General features: G+C 39.8%; 1 protein-coding gene across 1 annotated transcript in view; it reads left to right on the plus strand.

Annotated features, from left to right (window-relative positions):
- Window positions 1–16,967: 16,967 nt before the first annotated feature.
- The window catches only part of CCDC93 (coiled-coil domain containing 93), a 35,112-nt gene continuing 24,276 nt past the window's right edge, over window positions 16,968–27,803 (plus strand). The window contains exons 1-6 of the mRNA XM_053947811.1: window positions 16,968–17,080; window positions 18,140–18,253; window positions 19,923–20,017; window positions 22,517–22,628; window positions 25,096–25,194; window positions 26,251–26,307. Of these exons, the coding sequence (XP_053803786.1) occupies window positions 17,039–17,080; window positions 18,140–18,253; window positions 19,923–20,017; window positions 22,517–22,628; window positions 25,096–25,194; window positions 26,251–26,307 (519 nt within the window). The 5' untranslated portion in view covers window positions 16,968–17,038. The remainder of the gene's footprint in view (window positions 17,081–18,139; window positions 18,254–19,922; window positions 20,018–22,516; window positions 22,629–25,095; window positions 25,195–26,250; window positions 26,308–27,803) is intronic.

Consider the following 27,803-nt stretch of genomic DNA (forward strand, 5'->3'; position numbering starts at 1 on the left):
GCTGATGATCCATCTCTATTCCACCACAGGAATGTTCATTAGGGGATCTGTGGTGTTCTGTAGCTGATTAGGTTCATAGCAGATATGTATCCCCTAGGGATAAGATGATGGAAAAAACTTAAGGCCTTTTTGCTTATTTAAAGTTGATATCCAACTCCAAGTTAAATTGGATATCAAGTACTTGACTTGCTCTGCATATATTCTCTTCAATTCCATATACATAGTATTCTTCTCATTATCTGCATTTACAAATTCAAAGGTAATTAGCCCTGAAATAGCTAGAAATGTAGAGAAAGAAATGTTTGAATTTTTATTTCACATAAAGTTCACATTTTCTTTTTCATTTAACTTTAATTTCTTTTGAAGCACATAAGACAAGTGTAAAAAAAAAAAAAAAGAACGTCCCTCATGGGACAGGAGGCTGAAAAGGACCATTATCATGAAATAGAATATTTGCTTCCTAGGCTGGTGATTCAAATAGTCTTTGAGAGGCTGAGTCTATATCCACATGTTGAGAGTTCTGGTGCTGGGGTGGCTGGGCTCTGGTGTTGTGGTTCTCCTGGCAGCTGAAGCTGGGCTGGGAGCAATGCTGGGTGTTTCTAGAGCTTTGTGTGCTCAGTACCAGCCTACAAGGTCACCACAAAGCACCTGCAGCACCACACCATCTTCTGTGTCCAGCCCGTCCTTGCCATGGCTGGCGTTCAGCTGGCTCCACAGCCCCCAGCAGGAGCTCAAATTGTTATCCAAGCCAAGCTTGGGAGATACCTGTGCAGGAATACCTGTATCCAGTCAGAGGCTGAGTGGGTGTTAAGGAACGTGGGAGCAGAAGAAAGGGCTCAAACTCTCATTTAAGGCATAATCCTGGTGTAGTCTATGTGAAATAGGCCTCTCCAGTTCCAATGCAATTGGTGTCCCCATACTAAGGATGAGCAGACAGAGAAAGCTTGGCTCTCAGGAACCCAGGCCCTGAGCAGCCACAGGACAGGGGCCAATTTCTTGGATTTTTCCTCTGTGTCAGAATGGAAGCAGTCTGGTGAGCAGGAAAGCCTGAGCTGTGGCTGCAGTGCCTGGGTGGGGGGCAGCTCTGGGGACCTGTCCCCACTCTGTGCCATCACTACACTCCCTGCAGACCAGGAACTCCATCCCTGGGCTTGTTTCACAGGGCTTGTCCCACCTGGCCACTGGGAATAACAGGTTCATGCTCTGTATTGATTTAGCAATTGTCTTCAGTTTTATATTAGTATTTATGTTTCCTTCTCATACATAACTTGTCTTCAGAGACACCAGCTTTTCATGAAAGTAATTAATTTACAATATTACTTAGTTCATCCAGCTGGCTAGTTGTGCCTTATTAGTGCTTAGGAACAAGACTGGGTTTTTTCTTCATTCTGACAGGGATTCTTGGAGCCTCAATGAGCAATTAGTTTAAAAACGCTGTCCTGGGGAGACAGAATTAGTACTAAAAAGGCCCAAGACCTAACTTGAAAATCTTTGAGATGTCTGCAATTTTGTTCTTCTTTTTATTTATCAAAGGATACATTATTAACTAACAATCTTGCCCAAATACATATCACCTGTTAAAATTAATAACAACTTTTTTAAGGTTTACAAGTTAATTTTAATAATTTTGATTTTAAGTAAAAATACAACATCATATTCCGAGAGATTAATGAGTGCCCTTCTGAACAGGTGATGCTTCAAGTGTTGTTTGGGGTTTTTGGTAGAATGACATTTTTATAAAGGAACTTCCCAAAGCAGAATTACTGCAGGAGTTGACTTTCAAAGTTGACAGTTGGTGGCATCAGTTTCTTCTTTTTATTTGAGCTGGTGGGACCCAAGACTAGACTGTAGACTTTTTAACTTCTGTAAACTCTTTAATATCTGCTGCAATAGGAAAATAAATAACCAACAGCAATACATGAAGACATTATAGGTAGACATTCAGGACATGGCCTGAACTAGTACCTCACTAATGTGTACATAACCTGCTTTATAAAACCATACCTTATCCAGGCTAAGGACTTAATTATTATTGATTAGTTCTGCCCACTCTTCCAATATCAGTCATTATTGAAATAATCTCCATATCCCTCATTAAACATGCATCTGTTTCCATGGGAATGCATTTTTAAATATGAAATGTTATTTGAATATTATTGGTTTCACTGGTTGTTCAGGCACTTGATACTGTGGTTGCCCAATCTGTCATAGTTAATCAACTCTCATCTCTTAACACTGGCTGCAGTTATCAATGAGTTGAGGATTAATATTCTGGGCGAAGCAGATGATAAATCATTTGTATATAATTAGTGTACAGCAAGGTTACAGCTGACATGAATTTTTATCTTAATTATGAGAGAAATTTGTTCCATTAATTTAATTTAGTTTGCATGAGTGGCTAGACACCTAACAAAGTTAATCTTACACCTGTCATTACAGCAGTAAGGAGAGGCTCATTTTCAAGCTGTAGACACAGAAACTCTGGTATATAAGGATAATGTTGCTCATTCTGATGTGAAAATAGATGATCGTAGACAGAAGATACAGAACCTACTCTCTTTAAAGGCTTCCCAAAGGATTTATGTGTGAATATTACAGGGACTCAAATCTGGTTGCTTCTGTACCGAGCAGACTAATTTTCCTGCATTCTCCTTCTGTACTTCTTCACAAGAGAAGCATGCAGTGCCTACAAACAAAGGCAAAGATTTTCCCTTTATTTTCATTTTAATTACTTGAACTATGTACATATAGTTAATATGTGACAATACCATAAGCCTTGTGTGACATAATATCTGCATTAATAGCTGTGGGTGAGGAAATTGTGCTGCCTGCAATCCAGCCTTCATATTTATGTGAAAAAGAATTATTCATAACTTCATCTACTACACAAATGGCAATTATGCCAGCATTTCTGAGGATTCAGCAGACTGAATAAACCTAAATTCTGTGTTAATTATCCAAGCAATTATCAAGTCTGATAAATCATACATGATTGATAGATAAGGTGGAGCTGTTTGGGTAAGAGGATATGGTGTTAGTTATTTTGCTGATAATTAACCAAGCACCGAAATGAAAGAAGACTATTTGTGGCATCTCTTATAAAAATGTTTATCTTTATAGATTTGTTGATTATAGTTATTTTATTCTGGTAGGATGACATGGAAAAAGAAAAGCCAATACCTGAATCTTTTAACAGCTAATGAGATGAGACTGAATACAGTGGAGAGAGAAATATAAGTGAAAATTTCATTCTGTACTAGCTCAAGTCCAAATACATATTTGTAATACAAGCCACAGTCTCCCTCACATTTGCAGCATAAAAATAACCCTCAAACAGAAACATTAATTGAACAGTAACTCAGATTAATGTTTTGTAATATTAGTTCACAATTATTACTCTCAGCTAAGGTCAAGAAGTATATAGTTGGATATTCACAAAGAAATGACTGATTTAAAAACAAAGAGCTCTAATGGAATTCAATAGTGCTTTTCAGTCATTCCAGTTGGCATCTCTATTACCTGAAATGATTCACAGTCCATTATGGGAGCTTCCATGCTAATAGAATGTCTATCTTCTGTAATACAGACACATCAGGGCACTAACTGAGAATCTGTCACAATGAATTTCATCTAGATTTCACTTCATCTCTTCATGGACTGTAAAATTTGCTCTTGTACAATGCCTAAATTTACTGTGGGTAATTGAGAGAGATCTATAGATGCAGCACACAGTAAAAAGCAGTTTTCCAAAGATCTATTGTAAATTGTGCAGTTTTGGTTCAGTTGGGAAAAGATTATGAAATGCTGGACACCACTGGCTGCTAATTAAATGTTTTTGGTGAGCTCTGAAAATATTTTGAATGGATCACGATGAATAGAAAAGTGAAAACGGCAGCCTGGGTAAAATATCTCTTTTGCAGCTAGAAAGGCAATGAAAAAGCTTTTGAAATCTAAGAAAAAAAGAGAGAGGCAAATGAGTAAAAGGAAGCTCCATTACCCCTTGTAAGACTTATGGATCATATCGAGTAGACCTATGATATTTTTTATCTCTCTTGTGTTTACATAGTGCAAAGTGGGATATTATCCATTTAATCTGACTTCTTCTAGTTCTTTAGAAAATCCTTACATAGGCAGGCAACTCCATTTTATTTTTGCAACTGAGAATATCCATCCTATCTGAAAATGTTGATGTTAAGTTCTATGCATGGATTCTTGATAAAAAATTAAAATAACGTTTAATGCGCGGTTCATTTTTTTCCCAGATGAATACTTGCTCCTCTGCTCATGAAATAGATATTCTGAGCATTTTCAACCATTTTTTTTATTTTACTTATTTCCATTAATAGCTAAACAAAGTTATTGATATCTTTACTGATCACAGACTTTAATATTTGTTAGCCAATTGCAATTGTGATATATTCTATAGCTTTTTTTTCCTAAGCCACAAACAGAATAATAGCATCACGCTTCACTGCAAGTGAAGTGATCTCAGCCTTTACATTAGGAGAAAATCAGAATGGTATGACTGCAGTTCATTACTGAAATAGGTAACTGATGAACTGAAAAGACAAAGGGCATTGTTAAATGAAATGTCATTATTAGAGCTGCTCATGTTTAACAAATGTACTGTAAGTTAATTCAGTGTTTTCTCCAAAGTTCTCTGTAGGACATTCACCATTCATGCTTATGTTTTCACATGTTCAAAGGATTTTTATTTTCTTTGTGGAAATAAACATTAACTAGATCTTAAGTAAACACCAGTTAAACTGTTGCAAAAAATGCTGCATCAATTTCTGTCCAAGGTTTACTTCCAGAGCTGTGGCTCACCCCGTGACCTCTGAAAGACAAAGATTTTTGAATGTTTTTGGAAGTTTATATATATTATGTTTGAATAAATGCCTTATTTTCCTTGAAGAAAAACAGAAGGTAAATTCAGAATTTCATGGGAAAAAGATTTAGTCTTTAGGCTCCCATTCAGCAATTTGTGACTATGCAACAAAGCACTTTGGCACGTGTTTAATGTCAGGACCTGAAGCATCTGTTTTAATATGTTGCTGAATTGGGGCCTTAAAGCACAAGCAGAATCTTGGACCTTGTATTTTAAGAGCTGTGTAAAAGTGGTGTTCTGATATAAAATAAAAAACATATCATACTTTCAGCATCTGTGGGAAGCTGTTTTCATTGCCCCAGAGGTGATAAAAATAATTTATGGACTCGGTATTTTTCACAACAAGGAAATGACCTCAGCTTTGGCAATCTGAGGTAGTTAGTGAAGCTTTTCTGCTACATTTATAGATTTACTTGAGCTACATATTCTTTGACCTGTATTTGAGATTTATTGGCAGATACAGAAGTCACAGTGAATAACCTAAAAAGAAATTGATGCTCTGTGCATTTTGTGCATGGATTGACTGACAGATTATGAAGGGCTGCTTCTTCACAAGTGATTGAGGCCTGTGCCCTTGCTTGTTATAAATATGTCTGCTGGGGTGTCATGTGAATTTTTTAACTAAAAGTTTTAATACAACAGGAAGATTAAAAGCATATTAAGACTATAGCATGCGTGAATATGAGCTTGAAAAAAGAATATGTGTTATGGATGTCACAATAAGGCATCAAACCATCAAACTCCTGGGAGCAGCCCTCCCTTCTCAGAGCAGTCCCACTGGCCTGGCACCTCTCTTAAGAACAGGACTGCGGAGTTCCAGTCTGTATTGCAGAGCATTAGTGATCCAAAAGAAGAGGGCAAGAAATGTTCCTCTGGTTCCTCTCCTCCTGCTGTCCTAGTAGTGACACTCAGGTCAGCACTGAGAACAGCCAAGGCTTCACCCAGAGCTTGCTTTGTCTTGAAGGGGTTTTGAAATGAAGTTCTGGGCCTTTGAGGTACATATTCAAGGCACTCCTCAGTGCTTTGCATGATCCTACAGGATTGAGTGATTACCTTGGTATGTGAGGGAGGGAGAGTTCTCCTGGGTTTCCTCGGGTGGATCGAGCACAAGCAATAAATAAGGGAAGTAGATCCTCTATTTGATGGTCTAGCATCTGACTGGAAATCCCAGACCACACAAGCACCTTTTTTTCATGACACTGCCATGGAACTAAGCTATTAATGACATTATGTAGATATCCCTAATATCTTTTCATCCCTTTTTCACTTTAGGCAAGGAACTTAGAAGCTGCAATCAAATATCTGTACTAACAGTTCCATCATTTGCCTGATGGAAATTGCAAAACAAACAGGCCTCTCTCCCATCCTGCCACCAGAAGTGAGGCTAATTTAAAGTGTAAGGCAAGACTGTAAAAGTTTACTCTCAATCTCTGTTCTTTGCTACACAAATTTTTGGTAGCAAAAAATAATTGGAATGTAAAAGTTTTAAAGCAACCCATATGCTGTATCTTCATTGTCTCGAAGCACAAGACATAATAAAGAATAAAAATTTACTCACTTGAAACTGAGCTTCATCCTCATATGTTCAGCTATGCATAAATTTTAAATGTAGGAAGGAAGGATGTAAGAAAGAAATTATAACAGATTCTCTCTGTTCTACTGTCACCAAAGACATCATAAACAAAATAAACATGACTTGGACTACAAACAGCTATGGATAAATTAATATTTTCTGCCTCCTGAATATGCTACAGGAGATCTCTGCATAGGAAATCAACCTTGCACTGTCTGAAAATGCCCAGAGCTCTCTGAGCTATCTGCAGCAGCACCAGCTACCAGACAAAACATATTTTCTCGACTTATTTCCACTCATTTGTTTAACTTCACTGCCATCTGCTGTTAAGTAAGAGAACCTGGCCTGCAGGCCTGGGAAAGAGCTCTGATGTGCTCAGGTACGGCTTGCCAAAGCCCTTCCAACTCTAACACAATTTTACTGTGTTGTAAAGGACAGAAAGGAAATTTGTGTTCATAAGATTTGTGTCCTGTGCCTCCTTACTTCATCCAAGAGAGCGTTCTATTCCTGTCACACCTTGTGAATACTCCAGCAACACCAAGCTAAATAATGCCACCATTCTTTGGGCACATTTTCCTTCTTCATCTTCCTCCCACTTTTGCTCATGTTCTTTTTGACTATTGCCCTATGTTCCTTCAAACAGATCCTGGAAAATCACATTTTTCCACCCAGCATAAAAGTACATAGAACAAGGGCTTGAAAAGAAATCAGTATTTATGCCATCTCTTATTTTGTGCAAGGGAAGCACCATCACTTTATCAGGCAGAGAGTGCTGGAGCAGATGGATCGTCATCTCCTTTCATTCCATATATCAGGAAGTTCCTTCAACTCTATTTACTTGATCCTGGCATTTTCACTGCATCTAAAAAGTAAGACTCAGTGTGGATAATGGGTTGCATCCTGGAAAAAAAAAAAAAAAGACACTCAACTAACTGAACTGCATCCACTCAAAAAAACCCCAGAAATACATATGTATATTTAGGGTATGAATTAAAAAAATAGTTTGCTTATGGAAAAAGATGTCAAAAGTGGAATATATTCTGCTACTGATGAGTGCAGTTAGAGACAGGAAGTCTGTAAAAGCATGACATTTTCTATTGCTTCCTATGTTTCCAGCTTTGACTCAATGACTTAATTCTTTGGCCTGATTTAATACAAAACAACAAAACTTTCCTTTGACTACAGCAGGCTTTGGCTTGAGAGCACTAGCAAAATTACAGTGGAAGATAAAGTGATACTTGAAGATTAACATAAATGTTGTATTTAGATAATCTAATGGCCTTGAAAGGTAAATGATATTACAGTTATGTATATTTATTACAAACAGTATGTTTTTACTCTACCATGTCAAGAATAGGTTCTTGTCAGTGGCAGTTTACTACTCTGGTATTAAATCTTTCCTCATGGCAATGCTTTCAATCTCCTTGCTTTTCTGATTTTTTTTTTTTAAGTACTAAAAGGGCTGATGATCAGTACAGATGTAGAAAAAGCAAGATATAGTCTATGTCTTCTTAAGTCCAAACAATAAAATTGCTGATATTCTGATCTCAGAATATCTGCTGCTATCAAAGCTAAGTTATGAACTATACAGCTGAAAAAAATGTAGCTCAATTTTCAGATACTGAGTTAAGTGCAGACCAGGCAGTTAGAAAGTTTCATTCTGCTTTATAAATGGGGTGAATTTGATATGGAGGTCAGTGAAGAAGCATCAGAATGGAACATCAATGAGGTGGTTCCTTAGTAGAACAACCTCCCTCAGGGCAACAAGATGTATGTGAAAAAGTCTTGTCCAGCATTTGGGTAGCACAGGAATGTGGTCTGGTGGGCAGAACGTAGTGACAGTCAAACTCATGTCCAGATCTCCTGAAAAACCTCAATATGAGATGTGGAACAAAAGACTCTGAAAATGAAAGAGTTATATAAAACACTTTGCAAAAGAGTTGGGCTAGAGTTGACCATTGTCTAAGGCGAGAGATATTGATTTTTTTTTTCCTTTATGCTTTATTTCTCCATAAAATATTTTAAATACTTGTTCTGAATCTAACCCTTTCCCATGCATTTCTTTGTTTCCTCAGTTTCTCCTATGAAACAAATGGATGCTCTCCTGAGAACATCTACTCTTATGCACAATCACCCAGCATATGTGGAGGAAGACTTCATGAGCTAAAATCTCTTCAAAACTGGTTCAACAATTGAAATTCTGTGTGTTGGCAAGTTCATGGAAAATTACTGGTATTTGGTAGTTCTAACTTACTGCATGGCACAAGAGCCACTGCTGTCCTTCTCACTTTGGAACTCCCAGTTCACTTTGTCTTCCTGAAAGCAGGCTTGACTGTTCTGTCTCTCACAGACCAGCACAGACCTGTTTTCTCTGAGCCACTGTGAAACATGCTGCTTCACTTCATTTCCAGAAATAAAAGCAGGCGAATCCTGATGTGATGTTCTGATAGAGCATATGCACACAATTCATCCTACTTTCTAAATCAAAAAAATTGCAGGATTCTTTTTTGCTATACAAAGGGAAGAGTACAGTCAATGGATTGACTAGATGACAGCCAGTTAAGGAAGAAAAGACTGACAAAAAGGAAAATGCACTGTCAGATTTGTCCTTAAATCTGCAGTAAAAAGGGAACTGGGAGATAGTATCAGCAGAAGAGATGAAGACAGAGAAATAGCTTTAAGCTCAGTATAACAGTAGGCAAGGTAAAAGGTTAATTATTCCTTTGGTGGAAGCGATAGTCCCTGAATTAATGGGAGCAACTTCATCTCCTCCCTAGAAGCAGTTCTTGGATTCAGTCATTTCTGCTCCCCATGGCTCCAGTTATGGCACTGCTCCATGCTCACTGCTCAGCTTCCCACCAGCCCCAGGCTTCCCAAAGTGAAAGGAAGTAATTTCTGTTGAGTCCATCTGTAGGAAATGAAGAGTTTGGCATGGCTTTTTAGTTTACAAAAAGTCTGAGTAAGAGAAGAAACACATCTCTACAGCTGCAGACATCACAGCCTGGAGTATGGGAAGTTGTTAGAGCAAGGCCGAGAGATGGGAAGCTGGAAGAGGTTATTTTCCCTCACAGAGACAGATTTAGGAACCAGGATGTAGCTGCATGTCTATTTCTTATAGTGAGTAAAACTAACATGGATCCCAAGAAAGAAGGCAGCAGCAGTGGGCAGCAGAGCTTGCAGAGTCTGTAAAATTTGCCTTGTGACTGAGCTGTGGCTTTAACAGCCATTCCAAACAAACTGTGCTGGGCAGCACATGGCATACCCCAGGTGTGTGTGTACCTGTAGGAACTTTCCTCCTAATTTCAAAAGTCATGGAAATTACAAGGCATCCTTTTCCACCTTGTTTCTAGAAGGCACAGTTCCAGATAAGAGGGCATGCCTTGGAGATAAGCAGTGTAACTCCAAATGTATTACTTCCAGACTTTCAAAATCATGAGGATATGAACTACTGGAGACAGTGGAGGATTTGCTAGGAGAATTCTACAACAAAAGACTTCATTAGCCTTGAACTACAAAAAAAATCCAACACAGTCACTGGAGTCAGCCATGCTGCTGCTTTTGAGGTGACTGATAAGAAAAATGCTGACAATCTTAGAGGTAGATCTTTCTCCTGAGTGGCCCTGTATAAAGGATGTGAAGTTGCATAATAAGGCATTGACAATTCTTATCGTTATTATGAGCCTTGCAATATTTGATGTTTGTTTATAGCCTAGCTCCCAGAATCAAGGGATTAGGTGAAAGTCTCTGTTTTAATTAAGAAACAAAGGTTTTCTTCAATTTTTCCACCCACTGTTGTGAGATGCTGGGAGGAAGCACAACATATCACTTTTCTTTCATGGTGATCATGAGATGCTCTGTGCTGACTTATTCAGACATGCTATTCAGTTTTATGCTAGGTGACATTCTGAGGACTATCTTTACACTTTGGAGATGTAATGCTGTATTATCTTACTAAATAAAAGATGAAATCAATATTATGTGAACCAGATTCATATGGTAAATTAAAAAATAATTTGGTAATTACATGACCATTTTGTCACGAACTACATACTTAATTACAATTAAGAACTTCCATGGTTTCAACATTTTTTACCTTTACCTAGTTTTTTGGCAAGGTTCCCTGATGTTTAGGGGCTTTGCACAACTTTTGAAGTGTGAGAGAATCAGTCTGCACAAACCCCAGCCTTAGAAAACCAGTTCTTTGCAGACTAAAATTCTAGAAAGTGGTTCCTAAAGTTATTATAAACACTAACTGCTTTTATTAACTCCTGATGAAGCTCACATTAGCCTGCCCTTGAATTTTAATGAAATGGGTGCCATCAGCATTGAGATGAAGAATCCTTTCAGAAAAAATGTTTATTTTATTTGTTAGTGTATTTGGGTTCTATTTGTACTGAAATGAGGCATGATTTGCAAATAATAGTTAGGTTAAGATCCATCCTTTTTCCTTACTTCTGAATAGCTAGAACAGCAAAAGGTAATTCATTTTTCTTAATAATTGCTTCTGTGGAAAAAGAAAATCTTTGAAAAGACAGCTCAGCCAAGTTTCTTGAACACTGTAAGAAAACACTTGGATCACACTGAAAAGCCTTGAACTGTCCACTGCAATAAAACTTGGGGCTGCATTTCATGGTGCCCATAAAACCTGCTCCAAAGCCTCCTAAAAATGTCTCAGAACAATTCAGAAAATACTTGATTCAAATTACAAGAACTCGGTGATTTAAGAGACAGAAGTAAGGTCACTGTCATCCCTGATTTGTTTCCAGGACGCTCACTCTTGTACTCCTTATGTATAACCGAATAATGAATTAAAACTTACTAAATGAACCACATGCAGAGCACCGCCCGTACTGCGGGAAGCATTTCCTGCTGGCAGCAGAACACAGCGGTGTCCCTGCTGTCACCAGAGGGTGCTCTGCCACCATTTGTCAAGTGTCTGCCTGCGTGTAAGCAAGATTTGATTCTTTAAAAGACACGTGGCTCTACTGGCAGTTCTGGATTACGCCAGAATCCCCTGCTTAGAATCCCCTGCTCAGTCTGAAGACTGAGGGAGTGGTAGTGAATAGCAGCAAAGTTTGCTTTTTCATTTAGGGTTAAGTTGCAGTCAGGCTAAAATTCCTAAAAAACATATCTTGGTGGGACTGTTTAATTTCAAAATGCACACATGTATAAATTACTGATGTTAAACTTAAAGGCTGGATGTCTATCCAGATGGTACACAGCCTTTTTTTTTTTTTTCTGCAGGCTATTTTTCTTTTTGCTTAGCTCTGCCCAAGGTTACACTTCCTTCCAGTGCTCACCTCGCATCTCTACAGTTCTGTCTTTTTTATCTTGCTTCTCTTACCACTCATCTGCCTTTTCAATTCTCTTTCAAAAAATCAACATGGAAGAAGACAAGCTAAAAAGACTCCTCTGTCTTAGATCATCATTCTCTTGGGAGTGAGGTGTACCTGTGAGAAGTCTGTTACTGTTTCAGACTCTCTCACTCCATTGGGAAATTAAATTTCATTCTTACAACTATTTTAAGTGAAGGATGTGTCATAGTATTATGGCATGTAGAAGGTAAAGTCTAAATCCATATATTTTGCCTAAGAATGCCACAGTGAAAATATACACCTCTCTGCCCCTTTGTAAGGATTTGTAATTCAGTAATCCAGTGACCTGTAGTCTCTTACTCTTTGAACTTCAAGTAAATCTTACTAGAGATTCTGTTCGGAGAAGTTTTACCTTTCACAAATATATTATAAGTTCCTGGGCATTTTGTTTTCCAACAATTCCATATCAGATTTGCTCAGTCTCAATTAAAAAATGAAGGAAAGCATTTCTTCACAGAGCTGTGATCTGAAATTTAATATCCTGGCCCAAATCAATGAGTCTGTGATGCACTTACAGTGCAAAGGTTCTCATTTTGTTTCTTCCTTCTCAGGTCGAGGCTCAGTGAGTCACATTTAGTTAGTTGTCACATGGATAATATAATATGCGAGTTAGAAAGATCCACTTCATTCTCCTGGAGATTAATTTATTTTGAGCACAACAGCTACAGGTGACCTGAGACTTTCAGGACAGATGTGCAAAGGCACTGTCCCAAACAAACATCTCTGTGGGTGACTACTTTGTGTCAAGGTGTGCTGTGCCTGTCCTTGCCTGGACTTTGCAGTGTGCCCCCACGTAGAAACTGAGAAACTCCTCAGCAGCCTGATTTTCAAAGAGAGCACAGTAGCACTCTCTGAAAATCCAGCCTCTCAAAAGTTGAAATACCCAAAATTATTGGCTACTTGCATATTGTGACTACAGTCTTTGAGTTATATGATCAAAATCATGACAATACAGAAAGAGAAGTCTGGTAAAAACTTTATATTCATCACATATTTAATTATAAAATTCTCATTACTCTCCAGGCAGACTTCTATGTCTGGCACAGATGAAATTGTAGAGAGGACCAGCCACCAGTTCTGTCAAGTTCTGTCATGTAGACTATGAGGGAGCTGTGATTTTGTTTTCTTACTAGAATCTCAATATTTCCATTATTGGATTACCTTTTCCTCTACAAATTCCACATGCCACAAAGTCTTTCCTCTTCCAAGTAAATGAGCTAAAAATGTTTGTGTTCATATTGCCAATCTTACAAAACAATATTAAAAATGACACAAACATAATTTTCAAGAAAAAAAAAGTCTTCCTGTCTGCCTGTATTTTTTAAACTATTAAGTGCTGAAAATAGGAATTTTTCAGAGGAGGGACTAAGCAGGACCTTGACTGGACTGGACCATCTAAATGTCACCCATGGGTACAACAGTGTGCATGTTTAAAACACCACTATTTCCTGTTATATGTGAGTGCTGAAAGGACACAATACCTTACAAAGAATATCAGCTGGTCTGATGGGATGCAATGGTCTGCTGCAGCCCCTAACACAGTGGCCTCTGTAACAGGCCTGTGACTTTTTCATTTCACAGTGCACAGTCTCACTTTCACTGACAATAACTGGGAATTTGCAATTGCCCACTGAATGTTTCTCTATGCCTACGACATCTCAGGAAAGAGATGAAGGGGAACTGAGTAACTGTAAGGAGATGGGATACAACCAAGACAACAAAAGAGGAAATGCATGCAGAGGAACATACTTGTGCTCTAGCCAACAGTACTGCTAATTCCAGAAACCTGGATGAAAACCTTCATCACAGGAATCATTTCATTAGGGATCAGGATGGAAGTGATCTCTGTGCTGGGACTGCTAGGCAACAAAATGAGAAGACAAAGAGCCCACTCAGGATATGAGCCACAGAAAACAATGCAAAATCTGATACTGAGTTTGGAAGGCTTGGGCTTAGTTCCCTACAAGTGGCTTCAGCTTCTCCTGTAAGTAGGAATCTAACTGGGAAGATGCAGTCATGGCAGTATCGAGGTCCATGGCCTGATACAACCACTGAGATCCTTTCCATTTACTCCGAGATTTGTCAGTGACACTTTGTTTTATGGTACCCTTAAAAGAACACTGCACCCTCACGAGAAGATGCTGTACAAAGGACCATTGCACAGGAAGTTATACATGCTTTATTTTATCTATCATGCAGAATGGAAATAAATCTTTTAGGCTTTCTCAGAATAGAGAACATTGGAAAGTCACTGAAGTTACTTTATCTAACTGTGTCTGCTGTACAAACAGTGGGGCCCTTGCTGCTGCTGTTACAACTCCATCTGATGCTTTTATTCTTATTACAAGAAGAAAGAAATATGTGCTAAAAGATACAGTGAGATCTACTGCTACATTTTCAGTGGTGACTGAGTTTAATGTTGTCACAAGTCCAGGCTGAGCAGCAAAATTAATCACATGGCTATATAAAAAATGAAGAAGCTTTTTAGCTCAGCTTTGTGGGATCAAGATTAATGAAATAGAAAAATCAAGACAGGATTGCTGAAAGCAGCTGCACCAAGAACCAGAGCTCACTTACCTTCACAGATCAAAATAAAGTAGGGAAAGGGAAAAGTAAGCCTAAGCTGAATCTGCTAGAGATTTGCAAGCACAAAATCAAAAAATCTGAAGGAATGGAGGTTTTTCTTTTTTTGATGGTACCTCTCTTGGGACTCTTTTTAAAACTAATTGGTATTTAGAAGATTGATTATCCAAATGTCATAGGGGACAACAGCTCTGTCTGGGTAACTGAGTGAATTTGCATCACAATTAGGTGATGGGAAGCAATGCTTTTGCAAAGTATTTTATTGAAGTTCAAGTGATCCAAGATGAGTTGTAATGACCACAGATTTTTGTATTTTCATACCTTTTTCTTTTCTTTCCTAACTACATGAAGGAAAGATGCAGATGAAGGAAAATTCCAGCCTATAAAGGAAAAAAATGTTTCCAGTCCTTGTGGTCTCAAAGACATAGAGCGAGTTAGAAGAACCTATTACATTTCTGTAACTGCATCATTTCAAGTCAGCTTTGTGATTTCGGGGGGCAACTGCATGAGTTTTAAAGTTCATAGGAGTTAACTGCCCCTGTCTCCCTCCTTTGCCTTACTGTGCTTTAAAAAGCCAGAGAAACATCCATTTCCCAGGGTAATTTAGTTCCCTCCCTTGTCTGATACTCAGTTACTACTTAAGCCCCTAATTCATACTACCTTTGGCTTTTTATTTATCATTTTTATTTATTGTGTTTCTTTGAAAATGAATTTTATGACTGCATCATGGTTCAGAAAAAACTTTTTTAAAGTTGATGCTTCTTCTCAGCAGTTACCTTACAACCTGCACTTGCTGCTTCATCTGAAGATCATCTACATCCCTTCCTAACACTCTCCTGTTTCAAGCCTTCTCTTTGTCCCTGCTTTTTGACGGCTTCAGTCTTCCTCTGCATGGCATTCAAATTAGAGCCATACAGTTCTTTGTGAAGAGAAGGCAGACAAAACACAGGAAGCCCGTATTGCTGTGGTGACCACATTAACCTCTGGGGCTGTGGAACAGTGTTTTGCAACTCTAATTAAGATGTGGCCTGTGGTTACACCAGTACATGGCCTGAGCTGGTCTGGCCTATTTCTTCTATTATTAGTAGTAGTAGTAGTAGTAGTAGTACTAGTATTAGTATTATTTTGATCTACTGCCTTCCAAAGGATGGGAATGCTGCACTCCTGTTCCTTCACCCTATTGAGATGCTTCCAGCCACAGCTGAGTGCAAGGTTATTTTTTTTTTTAATATTCTGTGTGTGGCGAAGAGTCTGGAAAGAGAACACCTGTGATAGACTTGAAAAGACACCCCTGTCGGGTATTTCCTAAGCCATCGCCAACAAGAATGCTACCCATGAAATGCTGCCATGGTTTGCTCTCCAGCCGTTCAGCCCATCAAATCGCTGTGCATTGGTGTGATTTTATTCACGAATACAACGTGTGTTGGCAACCAGCCTGGGCACAGCATCCAGGCCCCAGCACACCCATCCTGCTGCAGGGTCTGCCTGATCTGTAGCAGGAGAATGGTGTTTTGGTGCTGCCAAAGCCAGGGTGGGAACCCAGGCTCCAGCACATCCACCTTCCCACCAGGGGATGCTCAGACATGGCCCCGTGACATGCCATGAGCCACAGCCAGCACAGATTGTGGGGTTTCTTGCTGTGGGACTGGAGCACAATCGGATGAGCAGCAGCCGAGGGAGTGGGGGGTGTTTGGCCTGGGGGAGGCCCAGGGTGACCTTGTCTCCCTGCAGCTCCCTGACAGGAGGGTGCAGCCAGGTGGGGGCCGGGCTCTTCTCCCAGGCAACAAGCGACAGGATGGGAGGATGTAATCTTAAGCTGTGCCGGGGTGGTTTAGCTGGGTATTAGCAAAAATTTCTTCACAGAAAGCGTGATTAGATATTGGAATTAATTGCTTAGGGAAGTGGTGGAGACACCGTCCCTGGAAGTGTTTAAGGAAAGCCTGGAAATGGCCCTTGATGCCAAGGTCCAGTTGACATGGTGGTGTTTGATGTTGGACCTGCTGATCTCAGAGGTCTTTTCCAACCTAATGGATTCAGTGATTCTGTGACCTGTGTGCAGGGGAGAAAAACCAGAATTAAATCCCACTTCAGCTGTTAGGTCACCAAAGGAAACACGGCTGGCAATGAGAAGTGTCAGCGCCCAGCGGGGCATGAGCGGCCGTGAGGCGCCTCGCAGTCAGAGCGCTCAGTAACTTGTCCTCCATGCTGGCGGGAGGCCTCAGGACCCCTTGCAAAAGGAAAAAAGGGAGGAAAGAGCGGCGGGCGAAGGGCAGCGCCGCGCAGGGGAAGTGCCCGGGCCCCGCGGGGAGGAGCCGCGCTCCGAGGGGCCACGGGCACGGGGGCACCCGGGGGTGCCCCCAAGGGCTCAGCCCGCGGGCGGGGCCGCGGCCGTTGCGCTCCGCGCAGCCAGTCAGTCACATGAGCCGCCGCCCTCCTTCCCCGGCACCCCTCGGCCGCGAATGGCACGGCCCGGATGCGCTTGTACGCAAGGAGGGTGCGGGCGAACCATTGAGCGGGGGCGGGGGAACCCGGCAGCCGCCGGCCGGGAACACCCCTTCGCCGGGGCGCTGCGGCGGCGGGGAGAGGACGTGACAGCGGCGCGGCCGGCGGCGGAGGGCGATGGGGGTCCCGCGGGGACAGGAGCGCCAGGCCCCGCAGGAGGTACCGGAGCCGCGTTTCTCCCAGCTCCCCGTCCCCCGGGCGCTGCCGAGGCGCGGCCGCTGATGCTCCGGCCCCGCCGCATCGGTGTCCCCGGGATCCCCGCCTGCTCCTTCCCCTGGGTCCCGGCCCTCGCCGGGAGCGCGGGGGTCGGTGCCGCGCAGCGGGCTGGGCGCGGGGGTCGCGGGGAGGCCTGTGGGGCTGCCGGCAGCGCTATGACGGTCACCTTCGGTGCACCATCGCCTTCCCGTGTCCCCGCTGCCAGCCCGGCTCGCCGGGTTCCCGTGGGAGGGAGCGGAGAGAAGGAGGGTGCCCAGAGGGTTGGAGGTGGGGAGGGTGTGCAGGTGGATCCCTGCAGCCCCTCGGGGCAGACCTGGAGCCCTGTTACCGCTCTCCGGCCTAGGGCCGAGGTGCTTGGGAGCTCTGTGCCTCTAGGAAATCACGCGTGTCCCCGGAGCTGTGGGGTTTCGTCCTGTAAGGTGGGGACAAAAGCCCTGGGACGGGCTGGCTGTGCTGGTGAGGCTTCGGAGCACTGTGGCGGTCCGGGCTGCCCGTCACACTTTACTTTTGTTACTGCCGTGCTTTGAAATCGCATTGCCCAAAAAGTGGAATTCTGTGTGAGCGTCTCCTCCTGTTTTTGTAGAAGGATTAGAGAAGCGTGTCCTGGTTTCGGCTGGGATAGAGGTTAAATTGAGGTGTGTGAGTTTATGAACCCTGAAATTGAAAGAAATCTGTGAAATGGAGAATAAATTAACTGGCTTATGGCAATAGGACAATCTTAGTAGCTAGAGGCAAGCAGTGGACCAGGAGTTTGAATAGCAAAAGCAGATTAAAGTATTTAACTGGGTGAAAATATGTGATGTTAAGTCCATGTAGAAATGTGTTACCTGCTTCTTGAAAGTCTTTCAAATGAACAACCAAGGTGCTAATGGAAGGCAGGTTTCCCCTGATATGTGGTCTGTGCCAAGGCTCGGAAAATGCTCATTCTTCAAAATGAATTTAAATTAGAATTCAAAATGAGTTCAGAAAAACTGAATTACTGTTTTGTTGTTTGTTTGTCAGGTTGAAACAAGAGAAGATGAGGAACAAAACATTAAGTTGACTGAAATCTTGGAACTGTTGGTGGCTGCTGGGTATTTTCGAGCAAGAATCAAGGGGTTATCACCATTTGACAAGGTGAGGCCATTACAATATTTCAAACCCCTCTTTTAGGTATAAGAGACTTTATAAAAGACAGTTGCAACCTATGAGGCTTCCCTGTGTGAATAATTCTGCAAATGACCTAATTTCAGACAGACAGGACCTCCTCAGTCTTGAAAGATAATTTTGTGCAGCAAGGCCTGTTTTAGAGGAGACAGTTGGATGCGAACTAACTGCTGTCTGCTTTTTTTGGGTGCCATGGCCTATACTAGAGTTGTGTGCAGGGAATTTTCCTCTCTCTCCCAACAGCAGTTAGAATAGCTAGTCTTTGGATACTTGGAGTCTTTGGACACTTGGAGATAGCATGGTAATTTTAAAAACAGCATTGATGAGAAATGAGGAAGTGTCTGTGTAAGAATGGAACAGCCTGGTGAGATTATTTTGGGGCTGTTTTTACATATCTTTAAAATGTCATATTTGTTAACCTTTCATTGTCCTAGACAGGAAGTGTGTGATGCTAACAGTGAGCAAAGTTCAGGTTGAAGAGAAATTTCTGAATTGCTTTAATGCTGACTCTGTGAGAAATTCCTGAACCAAGCTTTGAAAACACAGAACTACAGCAGCCTTGAAATGGATTCTTCTGTTTTCTGCTCTCTCTTTGATCATAGCACAGCCTCACTTTGCAATTCAATTTTATTTTATTTTATTCAAACTCCTTGGTATTGCTAACAGTCGCTGCTCAGGAGTCTGTGCTCACAGACAGAGAAGTTTCAAGGAGACTGCCTTAGGATGTAACCTTGTTGCATTTATGTGCAGAAAACACTTTTAGTTACTTAAATAAAATTGCAAAGTTACCATTTCCTGACAGTGCCCAACCTCACCGAAATGAGCCTTGCTACTGAAAATGATCACACTACTAATGCAAAAGGGATATGTAGGTTATCATAGAGGGGGGAGTGAGAGGGGGAATATGTCAGAAACCTTGTTAAAAACCAAGGTTCCTAATTTGTTGTGTGATTATGGCATGTTATTCCACATTTTAATCCCTTTTTCTTTTCTTTGCCTTTGCATACGTTTAGGTTATCTTGCACATGTTTATACAAGGTTGTCTTTAAATATTTATGTAAAATTGATGAAAAGGCTCAGGAGTTTAAATATGCCCATGTCAGAATAGGGCCTGAAGTAGAGATTTCTGCAAAGCTGGGGATTTCTTTTGCTGTGCTGATACTGTGTCTAGCACGTTGTGTTGCATGTGTCAGGAAGCAAGATATAATAGTAGCAAAGGTGTGTATAAAAAGGTAAATATAAGACTGCAGTAATTATGATCCTTGATAAAACTTTGATAGGGTCACTTTTTAGAGGTCATGACATTTAACATACTGTTCTGTTTTATCCTTTTGTTTCTTTGGTTTTCTTTTTTCAATCTTACAGCTGTTTCAAAACTAATATATAAAGCTAAGAGAGGACTTTAGATTGTCAATAACTGCTGGATTAGTTTCTGTCTTCTTGTACACGTGTATTGTGTATAGTATTGTATGAAGTTGGTATGGTTATGATATCTGAGTCTGTCTTAGAGCAGAGAGGATACTGAGGATGGTGAGATTACTGAGATGTAGTTTCTAAAATAAATAAAGCCTCAAAGATGTATTTGGGTTTACCTCTTCAGTTTAAAATGGCCCTGACCATTTTGTTGCTCCTTTGCCAGGTGGTGGGAGGCATGACGTGGTGTATCACTACCTGCAGCTTTGATATTGACGTGGATTTATTATTTCAGGAAAACTCTACTATTGGTCAAAAAATGTAAGTTGATTAAATGGCAAGTGTGGGATTTCTCTTCTTTTTCTTAGAAAATAAAAAGTGGGTGGGGAGGTGGAAATTACCTGCTGTGTTTCTAAGAATGAGTTTTAGTTCAAATTTCCTGCTTTTGAGGACTGCCTGTTTACAAAACAGTGCACACGTTTCTGCGTTTCTCAGACTGTAATTCCACAAATTCTAAATCTAGAAAGAAGCTTATTTCAAAAAAGGCAGGGCTATTCCCTTTGGGCTGCCATGTTCTTATATCCCTACTAAGCACTGAGAGCATTTATGTGGCTCCACACTGAACTGAATTGGGAACTGATCCAAATTAAAACCTACCAAAAAAAACCCCAAAAAACCAAAACCCAAAAGAAAAAAAAAAAAGAAAATAGTTTTAACATGAATGAATTCCTGGATCCAGTTCTCTGTGCAGTTGTACAGATGCTTGTGCTGGCACAAGGGGATGATGCAGAGGCCAAAGCAAAGGGCAGAGGGAGACCACGCTGCTGGAAGCTGGAGTGCAACATTACAAGACCTTCCCTGAGTTCCCTGTGTCTGCAGTTCTACTGTGTAAATAACCTCTGACTCCCTTTTGTGGTTCTGGGTTGGAATTGTAGGCATCAGCAAACAGAATTTAAAGCATGTCACTGTTGCCAAAATAGTTACCTGCCCCATACTGAGGAGGAGGATTTCCTTCCTCAGGGTGACCCAGTGAGAACATTTTGTTTTGATTCATTTCTTATGCATGGAATTTGCTCATAAGCTAGCTAATTCCTGTACCAGGGTGGTTATAGACATTGTTTGTGCTGGGAATGGGAACACATTCTAAAGTCCATTATTTCTGTATGCGTATCTGTGATAAAAGAGCCATAATTAGAATTTGCAGGAAATAAGTTTAGCCTGATAAGTTACAGTGGCATGAAGAGACTTATTTACTCAGTGTAGTTAAAAAGAACATCTTTCTGTGTTTTCTTGAAAGTCATAGAACATTGGCAAGGTTTTTCAAAATAAATATTTGTGGGTATTGCAATTGCATTTGGGGACACTCAAATCACCATAGATAACTAATTACATAAAGCATTGCTGAGTGCAAAGAACTAAGTGGAGACTAGGAATGAAAATGGTAGTGGTAGTATTTTATCACTGTTATCCTTAAAAACAACAGGGTAGGAAATAGTTAAGTTGTTCTCAAAATCTTCTGTTATTTTTCCAGCTGACTGAATGCAAAACTGGCACAAAAAAAGCAGGCTTCTCTCCCAAAACAGCAACAATGATTTATTTGTAAATCTAAAGTCTTCAGAATCATAGGAGCATAGGCTGTTTTCATGTCCATGTAATGTTTGTGTTGGTTGAGGCTCAGGGCTTCTGTGGTGATTTCAAGCTAAAAAAAAGTTAAATTGTGTTTTCTTAGTATTATTACAAAGTGATGGTGTTACACCATTGTGATGGTGTCCTGTTATTTAATTGCTGGGCTGAAATAAGCATGGAAGCATACATTAGGAGAGGATCTTGCATCTATTGATAAATAGTTTTTGTTTTAATTGCATTTGCTTTGATTGTGCTTCACTTCCCGTTAGGAAGTAAAACATTTCAGGTTCTATTCCCAGATTTTGGTCACTGTCTCATATCTCTTGATCCCCTTTTGTTCTTCCAGGATCTTAGTTGTCCATTTGGACAGTACTAAATATCAGTGAGGTCAGTACTGGACCAGTTCATTTTTTTCCTTCATGGGGAAATAGCTTTGGTTTTCTAAGTAAAGTTTTCTTTCTCAGTAGTTACACCTGCTTTAAAATTGTACTTGCCAACACTGACAGCAAAAAAAATTCTTGCCTTAAAATTAGGTATTCAGTGGAAACAGGATGAATTCCTTGCAGATGGATCCCTTGTGGCAGGGTAATCCTTTCATTTAATCAGCTCTTATTGAGCTCTAGAATGAGATTGCTGCCAGCAAATTCAGTTTTAGTCACTTGAAAAGTATGTGAAGTGTGTATTTAGCTTTTAAGTGCAGTATGTATTTAAATTCAAAAAGTTTCAGGAGTAACATCAATATTTATTTTGAGAGTTCTGCTAAATAAAGTTTTAAGTCCTTACATTTGCTTCTGGACTCCCTTGGAGTGCACATCTCTTACTTAGTGTAACTGTTCTTAAAGCTACTGTCTCTTCATTTTGGGTGTACCCTATAACATGCAAAGATGTTTTTAGGTGTATTTTATATGGATATTTTATCTGTCCAGACATACAGATCTTGAAATTTTCTGTAGTAGTTAAATGAATTTCCAAGGTAGGAGCCTGTAAGTAGGGCTTAATCACCTCTTCACAGACTGATGATATAAATAGTGCCTATAAAAGCTGTTTTGTAAAGGAGTTTGATTGCTTTTCACTATATATAGTGGAAGTTACTAGAGGGAACCTTTGAACTACTATGTTTGCAAAAATAATCTGTAATTTACAAAAGAAAATTGTAGCAAATATACATCTGTCTTTTTGTTGTTTTTATAATAGTGCCTTAACTGAAAAAATCGTGTCAGTATTACCAAAAATGAAGTGTCCACATCGTTTGGAACCACATCAGATCCAGGGACTGGATTTCATTCATATATTTCCTGTTGTACAGGTAATAATTTCATGGTGTATTGATACTTTGCTGAAAAAGGCCATAAAACGTGCATAAAAAATAGAACAAAGCTTTGAATTATTGTTTGACTCTTTATTTAACTTCAGAATAAATAAGCACAGAGAAGTAGTCTGAATTAATGTTTTTAAAGAATGAAGTAACATTATGGATGATAGAATTTTTAAGTATTGTTTGATCCATGTTTAGAAAGTAAACAAAACAAACTCTCTGAATTCTTTGCAATGGAGTCAGATTGTGCCTATTGTGGAATGCTTGCTTAAAGAAACCTAAGTTTAATCTTGTTGTGGAATCTGATAGTCTGCTTGGGCAGACTAGGAAATAGAGCAAATACCTTACAGTCTGTGTTTAAGCTTATGGAGTAAGTTATGCAGGTAGACCTTGAATCAGAAGGATATGAGTAAGGCAAAAGCCACTGGGGTCATTTCTTTAAGCATAATTCTTCCTTATTTCCTGTAACTTAAAAACTGTGCTCTGTCAAGTGATCCTCTTACTGTGTATTTGTGGAGCACCACTAACTGACCATGTGCCTCGTTCTCAAGTTTATTAAGATTGTAGCTAACACTTGATGTATTCCAGTTACATGTGGTATTTTGAGAATCTTTGGCATGTTGTTACCATTTTTTGATTTTCCTTTCATCTACACACAGAGAGGTATCTTTGACAGATAGGGAAAATTAAGATTGTTAAGCAAGTTTCTTTTCCATTAAATATCTCCTTACCTCATGCTTGTAAAGGAATTTAGCAAGTAAGAAGAATCTAAATTTCAGTCTGTAAGAAGTGGGGAAAACTTCCTGGTGCTCTTTCCTGTTATCTTCTAGTTGGAGGCTCCTAAGGAAAACCACACTTAACTGCACTCCCCACAAAACATTCTGTGGTGTGTGCTACTCTTACACAGCTTTCAGGCTCTGATGATGTTGCTTAAAGTGGAAAGTTTGTATCTTGCTAATGTGAGTTTTTTCTTCTGAACCCTTATTTTCTACACAGAAAAAAAAATCAACCTAGGTGAGTTTCTTGCCCTGGTCACTGGATGGCAATGAATGGTTACATTTATCAAACACTAGGCTTCTTTCCTAGGAAATATGTTCCTCCTCCTGTAAAAACAATAGCACTTGGTGTTCTTTTCTCTCACCTGCTTTATCCCAAATCCTGGTTTGGGATATTGCTTCTGGAAAGGAGAAATACTAATTCCAAACAGGGAGGAAATCTACTTCTGGGTTTCTCCAAGAGCAGTATTTGTAGCTGGCCAGTAGGTGGTAGAGATGACCCATACAAGTCTTTTTTGATGTGCTTAGTTTTTGGTATGGAGAGGATCTTGGTTTAAAAATTGTGGCTTTCTGTCAGGTCCCTGTGAAGTTCTGCATGCTCCACATACTGCAGGCTCCTCATTTCATCCCAAACAAGACTTTCAAGAAAACTTGTTTGTGTCACCAGAATACTGTGTTCTGAAAAAGACCATGCGAAATATAAAATGCTGACTACACAATGTAGGAATTATGTATTTGATAGTGGTACTTTATTCAATGCCCTGTTAAAATCAAGATTCCACTTGCTATCTGTAAATCTCAAATCAGTTTTCAAATACTGCAAATGCTTGCTCTTAAGTCTGGCACTGTGTCCCATTAGCTCTTGCACCATGCAAAAATTTAGATGGATCCTTCCCTACAGGAAGAAATTAGGCTGAGTTGGCTCACTGCCATAGACTGCAGCAGAACTTAAAAAAAAAAGGTTTTAAAAAAATCTAACAAATATTCTGTTGGGCAGAAATATTGTTGTTCTTCCTAATAAATTCTGCAGATGATCACAGGCAAAAGTATGTATACAGTCTTGTGTTGAGATGTGCTTGGTAATTAATAGTCTTCATTTTCATCTCTTGTTGTCATCATGTTCCCCTCACTTTCCAGGGGTTCATGGTTATAGCACAGGAAACAGTTGTTGGTTCAAACTTGGATCCCACAATTGATCTCATCTCTTCTGTGACCTCCTGTACAGGCTGTCAACAGCCTGCAAGATTTATCTTCTCCAACATTGTTTAAAATGTACTTCAGTATTTTGTGGCTTTTTGTGTGGTCTTATAAATGTCAGAAGAAGCCTTTTTTCTTGCACAGGCATGGGTTCTTCATGAACACTTCATAGGCTTGAAGATATGTCTGTTCCTGGTGGAGCTGTAGTCTAATTTTAAACCAGTGAGTGATCTATAGTAGGAGGATTTCATAGGAGAAACATATGCACAGGAGAAAAAGAAATGTTTATATAGTAGCAAATACTGACACATTTTGTTAGGATTAGGCCAAAGAGTTGCCATGTTTACAAATAAATCACATGCTCTCATTTCTGTGCTTAAAAATGTGCTTTTAGCTTTTATCATGTATTAAAAAATTAGGCAGTAGTTTGGTGCTTGCTGCTATTATTCTTTTGTTTTCAGCTAATACAGTTTTTTTTTTTTCAGTGGCTGGTGAAACGTGCAATAGAAACAAGGGAAGAAATGGGAGATTATGTCCGTTCTTACTCTATATCACAGTTTCAAAAAACTCACAGACTGCCAGAGGTAAGATCAAGGCAGTTCTTCTTTCTGTTATAATATGTCAGATGTTCAGTTGCAGTACCAGCCTCACAGCTCTGAAATCTGCACACTTCACCACAGTTGCTCTTGCCATTGTTTTATGAATTAGTCCTAGAGGAATCCCCTACAAATTTATCTGGGAAAAAAAATGAGGCATTATTGTGACAGAAATTTTGTAGATTCTGGCTAACTTTTGCCTAATGATTGCCTTAGTTTTCTGCAGTATTTGGTATTTTTGTGTCTTTCTAGCTGTTCAGAAACACCCAACATGCTGTGGAGAGGCTAATGTAGTTAATGGAGAACTAATTTGCTGTTAATATTCCATAATTTGGGGTTTCTTTCAAAGTGCTGAAAGAGAGCTCTTGTCTTCCTATATCCAAACTCCAAAATTTGTTCTTGAAAACTAGATTTGTAAAAAACTTCATTCAATAACTGTTCTTCAGCAATGATATGAAGTTTCATTGGTAGAGGAGGAGAGATTAAATGAGCTTGGATATGTGCCTGTAGTGCAAAGCCATCAGTTCTGTTCATACATATCAAAAGGCAATTCCATTTTTAACATCTAGAACCCAAGTTTTGTCCCTTAGTAACACAATTAAAGGCAGATGTCCATTGTATTGGGATGCATCGATTTTATTAACTTGGGGTAGTTTTGATTTTAATTTTTTTTAAATTATTATCTTTAATGCTTAGAAACTAAACAGTAGAGGAAACTTCTCTTTTCCATATCAAGTCTATCTCAGCTTCATTTCTTAATAGTGTATTAAAGATTGGAGATCCCAGTAGTGGGCTGGGACTGCTTTTGTGTCTGCCTGAGCAGAGAGCAGCCAGGCTGCTGATCTGGACACAGTTTTGATGATCTATCTCCCATCTGAAGGCAGAAGCAAGTACTTTTCTTGTTACAGCAAATCACTAACATTTCACCAAATCATTGGGCAACTCAGAAATTGTTTGACAGCTTTGTTTCACAGGATCGTTAGAATGTTTGACATTTAGTCTCCATACCTGGTATTTTTAATTATCACCACTAATGTCTTTCAGGATGATGAATTCATGCAAAGAAAAGAGAAGGCACTCAAAACGGTTACTGATATCTTTGTAAGTATGTTAGATTTCTTTTTTTATGGCCAGTGAGTTGTTTTAGTAATGAAATGGAGGTGGTTAATTCTGGGTTAATTGGGTTTTCTCATGAGATCCCAATTAAGTTACATGTTGATCTTCATTCTTGAGTCAGGTCTCAAATGCCAGTATATCAGATTGAGGTGTGCAGTGTATGAGGAGATAAACCATATCCACTGCCTGCATGGGCTGCGTGGAACCCTACACTATGAAACAAAAGTCACAGTGTAGCTTGCAGACTATTAAACCTTCAGCAGACTTAAATGTGTGTTTGAAGCTATCAGCAGTTGTGCTGTTTGTCTTGAAATCAATTAATATGGTGATGATCTCAATTATCTGCATTTCAGAACTTGACTTTTTCACTTCTTGTAATTAGCAGTGAAAGTACACACCCTATTTCAGAAATGTTTCTTCAAGTAGCAGATGTTGATTGGGAAAGTGGTCTCACCTGTGTTCTCCCTGTTCACTTGCAAATCTTCTAACTCTTGGATAAACTGTTTGTATTTATTTTTTGAAAGCTTGTTCATGAATGCTACAGAGAGGTAAAATAGTAAAATACCTAGGCTCTCTCACACCTGAATTCAGCTGTCTGGCTGGCAACTGGAGTTTCTGTTCTTGCTTTCTAATTTCCCTCTTTGCTTGGGACCATCAATTCACCATTTCTGACTCACAGTAGTTTGCTGCTGCTTTGGGGATTTTTGGACCATCTTGATAAATTCCAGGCCCGCATTTGACAAGAGAGGAGAAATCTGGGTTTGCTTTGAATGGGACGTTTTCAAGGCTCTTCAATAGAAAGTGAAACCCTGCTCTCCTGAGAAAATCAGTTTTTTCAGACAGCTCTAGCCAGGCACCCTGAGCTCTTCATGCATAGATGGAGGTGCTCAGTGCTGGTCTAAGGAGCCACATGAGAGGTTGTGTAATGGGCCAGACGAGTCACCTTACTCTTTCGTCAGGTTTTGGAGGGAGGTAGTTGTTGTTCTGTACAAATGTCCTGAGTGCTGCTGAACCTGCTGTATGTGGTTGAATTACAGCATGTGTTTGTAGAATAACATTGCAATGAAAGTCTCCAGGTGATGACCAATGTAATGCCTTTGTTAATCTATTTGAATAATTGTCCTTGCTTTGGAAATTTCAATTACAGTTTCTAAAGAGTTGTTCCCCATTACTTGATTGGATTTTTTAATTATTAGCAGACTTACAATGAGTCTTTAACTAGAAACACTTGCCTTTCCAGTGAGACATGTATTCTGTTTTACATATTAACTCACCCTCTACACAGGTATCATTGCATCATTTATGCACCTGTATAGCCCTGCAAAGTGAGAGACAATGCAAACCTGTGTGAGAAAGCAAATTCCAAATGTATGTTCTATCAAGTAGTACCTGAAACTCATCTGCTTATTTTCAATTTTCAGAATAATTGTCCTGATTTTTCAAGTCTGCCTTTTACCTGCATTGTCTTTAAGTTGCACTAA

The sequence above is a fragment of the Vidua chalybeata genome, chromosome 7 (assembly GCF_026979565.1).
Source record: "Vidua chalybeata isolate OUT-0048 chromosome 7, bVidCha1 merged haplotype, whole genome shotgun sequence".
NCBI classification, from domain to species: domain Eukaryota; kingdom Metazoa; phylum Chordata; class Aves; order Passeriformes; family Viduidae; genus Vidua; species Vidua chalybeata.